This window comes from Hippopotamus amphibius, chromosome 4 (genome assembly GCF_030028045.1).
Source record: "Hippopotamus amphibius kiboko isolate mHipAmp2 chromosome 4, mHipAmp2.hap2, whole genome shotgun sequence".
Lineage (NCBI taxonomy): Eukaryota > Metazoa > Chordata > Mammalia > Artiodactyla > Hippopotamidae > Hippopotamus > Hippopotamus amphibius.
This window is the reverse complement of record NC_080189.1, coordinates 12,828,057-12,834,056: the sequence shown is the minus strand read 5'-3', so window position 1 is coordinate 12,834,056 and position 6,000 is coordinate 12,828,057. Positions and strand designations below refer to the sequence as shown.

At 47.5% G+C, this 6,000-nt stretch overlaps 1 gene segment (V, D, J or C); it reads left to right on the top strand.

Moving 5' to 3' along the window:
* The first annotated feature begins 2,349 nt into the window (after positions 1 to 2,349).
* Positions 2,350 to 2,870, top strand: LOC130851815 (T cell receptor beta variable 6-1-like). The segment is given in 2 exon segments: positions 2,350 to 2,398; positions 2,485 to 2,870. Coding segments are annotated over 2 exon segments (435 nt in total).
* Positions 2,871 to 6,000: the final 3,130 nt, after the last annotated feature.

Here is a 6,000-nt window from a genome sequence, read left to right as displayed (position 1 = left end):
TCAGTGTAAAGGCTTATCTGCATATCCATATTCAGCCCTCTTTCAATCTGCGTACATTTGTTAATCTAGTTCCCTGTGAGTTAGTTTAAAGTGATAATGGAAAGGTAACCTAGTGAGGTTTAAAGAAATCGTGCATGTTTTCTAGTTAAATGTGGATATGAATGCAAAGTGCCACTCTCTTGAAATTTCCCAAATCTCTCCGAATTGTAACAATCTCAGAAGTTGGGATTGGGATGTTTTCAGTTTCTTCTTTGCATTTGTCTGTATAATTGATTTACAGTGTTGTGTTAGTTTCCAGTGTACAGTTTAGTGATTCTCACACACACACACACACACACACACACACACGATGAGTCAAAAATTATCCTGAGTCCGGTTATATTAAAACTTCTATAAATTCTACAGGCAGAGTGTGAATAATATATATACACACATATATATATATATGTATTTGTACTTCTCCAGATTCATTTCTCTCATGGATTATTACAAACTTCGGAATATGGTTCCCTGTGCTATACAGTAGGTCCTTGTTGTTTATCCACTTGATATATAGTAGGGCACATACACTAATCACAATCTCCTGATTTGTCCCTCCCCACATTTCCCCTTTGGGAACCATACGTTGCTTTTCTATGTCTGTTGGTCTATTTCTGTTTTATATATAAGTTCATTTTTATCTTTGTGTGTGTGTGTGTTTTACATATAAGTGAAATATTATGATATTTGGTTTTCTCTGTCCAGTTTATCTCATTAGCATGATAACCTCTAGATCCATCCATGTTCCTGAAAATGGCATTATTTCATTCTTTTTCCTGGCTGAGTAATATTCTTTTGCATACATATGCCACTTCTCTCTCCATTTTTATGTCAGTGGACATCTAGGTTGCTTTCATGTCTCGGCTCTTGTACATAGTGCCACTATGAACATTGGGATGCATGTATCTTTCTGAATTAGAGTTTTCTCCAGACGTATGCCCAGGAGTTGGATTACAGGATCATATGGTAACATTATTTTTAGTTTTTTAAGGAACCTCCATACTCATTGTGGCTGTACAATTTTCATTCCCACCAACAGTGTAAGAGAGTTCCTTTCTCTCTACATCCTTTGCAGCATTTATTATGTGAGGAATTTTTGTTGATGGTTATTGGGCCCGATATGAGATATCTCATTGTAGTTGTGATTTGCATCGCTCTGATAATTAGTGATGGTGAGCATCTTTTCATGTGCCTTTTGATCGCGCAATTTCTTTGTAAAATTGTCTGTTTAGGTTTTTGCTGACACCATTGTTTATTTCACAATGTTATAATTTCAGAAATAAATGGGTTCATATATATATATCGTCTGTATACAAACAGTACCTAGAATTTGGTAATACTAATTTTAAATATAAAATCTGTAAATATGTGGATGTGATTACTGAGAAGGAGCTATGGGATACCTGCTTCCAGGCTGGTTTCCCTTGAGGTCATCAGAGTGTTTTCTTTTATGCCCCTATTTTTCCATCTCAGCATCCTACCCTCATTGAGTGGTGCAGCAAGTGTCTTCTCCTTCATCGAAATGGAGGATAATACAGTCTTTGCCGTCCACAGGCTAAGACTGGATTTGAAGAGAAACTCTATATTAGCAAGGTTGGGAGGCAGAGAACGTGTGTGTATGTGTGTGTGTGTGTATGCAGGGGCTTGCAGGTCATGCTTGTGGGGAATTTCAATTCTCAATTTAGACAGAAGGAGCAGATCTATGAGGCTGTGGACTGTTGGCCATGTGGAGGCGCTGTGGGCCCACGGTACTCTAGGAGCCCTGGGAGGGGCTGAGAGTCACCCAGGAGAGGGCAGCTTAAGGGAACCTTGGTTCCATGCCTGCATCAGGGAGCTGGTGTGAGTTCTCAGAGTGGCCCTGGGAATGAGGCGCCAGCACAGACCCCTCACTGCCCAGGTGAGTAGAGATGTGTCTGGATCTTCAGGATGCACCAGGAAGCCGTCTCCAGAGCCTGCATGGGAAGTGGGGGTGATGGGGTTGGGGTGGGTGGTGATGGCTGGGTGATGAGTGTCAGGCAGGGGCAGGCAGAGGAGAACGAGGGGTGTTGTGGCCACTGGGAGACATGGGGACGGTGCTCCCTTCACACCACCCTTTGCTGAGGGGCTGTGCAGGACAGGGAATGGCATGGAGGAGCCGGGCCTGGGTCCTGTGAAGGGGCACAGTGGACCAGGAGGCAGCCTGCAGGGCCATCAGAGCAGTGACATCATAGGCAGATGCTCCTATCAGGGAAACAGGAGGTTCAGTGCTTTAGATCACTCACCCCAGGATACCCGCCCTGAGCTAGGTGTTGTTTGGTTTCTGAGGCCACCATGGGCTCCAGCCTCCTCTGCTGTGTTGCCTTTTGTTTCCTGCAGGCAGGTGCGTCTCAGGGGGCAGGGGTCCTTTAGGGTCCCGGAACTAAGGCTTCCCATGTGGCTACAGCATCAGCTTCTCCGTCTCCACAGGTCCAGTGAATGCTGGTGTCACTCAAGACCCCAAATTCCAGGTCCTGAGGACAGGACAGAGCATGACACTGAAATGTACCCAGGATCTGAACCATGAGTATATGTGCTGGTACCAACAAGACCTGGGACACGGGCTGAGGCTGATCCACTACTCAGCTACCACTGACACCACCAGCAAAGGAGACGTCCCCGAGGGGTACAGCATCTCCAGACCAAACCTCAAGACCTTCCCTCTCACGCTGGAGTCTGCCAACCCCTCCCAGATATCTGTGTACTTCTGCAGCAGCAGTGACTCCACGGTGCTGCACGGCCATCTCCTCTCTGCACAAAATCACAGGGGAGGCCCTGCACCCTGGGTCTCAGCAGAGCCCCTTGCAGGCTCCTAGCACAGGGAGCCCCGGAGCCCTGGAAGCCGTGTGTCACGTGTGAGCAATGTGTTCCTGGGTGTGTGGACTTGACTTCAAGGCCTCGTAGACATGTGTCCACTGTCACTCTCTGTCTTTCCTCTCCCTCACCGTAACCCCCACCTCCCACCCCGTCCCCATGAACAGAAAGATGCTTCCCCAGCTCGGACTCCCAGCCATCAGCCTGAGCCTGAGACCTTCAGGAGGGAATGTTATTGGAAAATCACATACATCTAGACCCTCTTATCTCTCCCTGGACACCTCATTGCTGTTTCTCTGGAAGGTTCTCCCCCAGCCTGGCCCTCATGAGGTCTCTGCTTTTGCCCACATTTCCTGGATGGGGCTAGTCTCTCCTCTCCCCCTTACCTGACCTCACCTTCCTGGCCCTCCCTCCTCCCGCTACGCTGCTCCTCCCTCATCGGGGCCATGTCCTTCTCCATCTCAGAGACTCACACAAAGCTATTTCCTCTGCACTGGAAGCAGACCCTTCCTTTAACAGGGATTAACTCCTACCCATGTTCCCATTCAAGGTCCCGCTGAGTGGTCGGGCACTTCCGAGTACACCTGTTTCCCAGGGGAATTGTGAACATGGTTGGGATGTCTCCATTCTAGATTCTCCAGGTCCCAGCTAGGAACTTTCCCCTCGTGACTGTAGATACAGCCTCTGTACTACTCAGAAGCGGGGCTCTGTCTCCTGCTTCTGTCTCCTTCCTGAGTTCCTGTGATGCCTGAGTTGCATGGGCTCAGGGACACCTGGGTGGTGTTAAAAGACCAGTGGAGACAGTGCGATGTAATCTCGTCTCCAGATACCTTCCTGGATCCACTTCAGCAAAGACTCAGAGCTACAGAGGGTCCTCCTCCCGGACTCCACAGCCCTGCTCCCCACCCCTCCGTCATCTCTGATGCGACTCCCTCCTCCCCCTAAAGCAGAGGATGTTTGTAATGACTCTTAGCCAGTGAACCAAAATGGGCAGACATTGATGGCTGTGGGACAACTGGATGCTCTGACAGCAGTGAAGGGGAGAAGTAAGTCACCTGCAACGCCGCCTCTCAGGTTTTCTGAAGGAACGTTAGAGCAGGCAAGGAGTGATGGGGGATGAGACGATTAATGTAGAGATGCCTCACGAGGGCCCCACAGGCAGGCAGCACTGGAGCCCACACATGGCTTGTGTTCAACGCGAGCTGTTAAATATTTCAATTAGTCATCCGAGTATGTTATAATATAAATTATGTGTCCCTGACGTTGTTGGGAGTGATAGAGGCAGTGATGTCACCATGGGAACTGCCAGTGGGGACCAGGACTCCACCCCTCCTCCATTCATGCTCACAAGGGCCCTGAGCAGGTGAGCCTCCCACAGCTGCCCTGACCCTGCCATGGGCTCCAGGCTCCTCTGCTGGGTGACCCTCTGTCTCCTAGGGGCAGGTGAGTCCTCAGCAAGCCAAGCAGTTCCAGTGTGTGCGTGCATGTGTGCGTGTGTAGATGATGATTACAATTACTTCCTTACTGTGCCCACTTCTGTCCCCACAGGTCACGCAGGAACTGGAGTGTCCCAGTCCCCCGGGCACAGGGTCTCAGGGAGGGGCCAGGCTCTAGTTCTCAGCTGTGACCCAATTCCTGGTCACCAAGGCCTTTACTGGTACCGACAAATGCTGGGGCAGGGCCCGGAGCTTCTGACTTATTTTCAGTACAAAGAGGCACGAGACACATCAGGGATGCCTAATGATCGGTTCTCTGCTGAGAGGCCTGAGGGCTCGTACTCCCGTCTGAAGATCCAGCGAGCGGAGCCCGAGGACTCGGGCGTGTATCTCTGCGCCAGCAGCTTAACCACAGTGTCACACAGCCACCTCCTTCCTGTTCACAAACCCCCACGTGCCCACCTCTCCTCAAAATTCCCCAACATCCCCCAATAAAGGAGTCACCCCGCTCTTCCCGCGGAATAAGTGAATTTGGCCTTCAGCTGTTCTGATAGTAGGAGGTCAAAAAATAACCTTTGAAAGACTAGAGCATGTGGGTTTCTGAGATTCCTTTATACAGTTCAAGATTCTGTACTTGGCACTGAGGATCAGAACTTCGTCTCAGGTAGAGTGAAATATCCTCTTGTAAAACTATATAGTTTCAGCACAGTTATAATAAACGCCTCATACTCTCACCATCTCAGACCTCGGGACGCCCAGATGTGGGCCAGCTAAGGCAGAACCCTGTCAAGGCCATCAAATCAATCCGTTAGAACCCTTAGCAGCAATTGCCACTGAAATCAATTATGCACAGGGAACTGTCACCCACGGTAATGCACGCGGATATATGTCCATCTATTGCTTTTTTTTAAAGAATTTTTATTGATACAATTGGCATACAATAAACTGCATATATTTAGAGTGTACAATTTGATATTTTTTTTCTTATTAGTGATGTATATATGGCAATCCCAATCTCCCAATTCATTCCTCCCCAACCCTTCCCACTTTCCCCATTTCGTTTCCGTATGTTTGTTCTCTACACCTGTGTCTCTATTTCTGCCTTGCAGACCGGTTGATTTGTACCAGTTTTCTATATTCTGCATATATGTGTTAATATATGATATCTATTTTTCTCTTTCTGACTCACTTCACTCTGTACGACAGTCTCTAGGTCCATCCATGTCTCTACAAATGTCCCAATTTCGTTCCTTTCTACAGCTGAGTAATATTTTATTGTATATATGTACCACATCTTCTTTATCCATTCATCTGTTGATGGACATTTAGGTGGCTTCCATGTCCTGGCTATTGTAAATAGTGCTGCGATGAACATTGGAGTGCATGTGTCTTTTTGAATTATGATGTTCTCTGGATATATGCCCAGGAGTGGGATTGCTGGGTCATATGGCTTTTTTATGTTTTGACAAGCCTGCAGCCATTTTGTGTTTAATTTCCTTCTTCTCTATTCTATTTTTTAAATAGAAACTCAGCTTGGCTTTCATAACAGGTAACCCCCCTTAAAAAGGTGTTAAAGGGCAGTGATTCAAGGAAGACTGGAATGAGTGATGTCAACCATTCAGGATTCTTTGAAGTTTCCAGTTTACACTCCTAGCAAAGTATGTGAGCCTTTCAACTGGTATACACACACATGCTC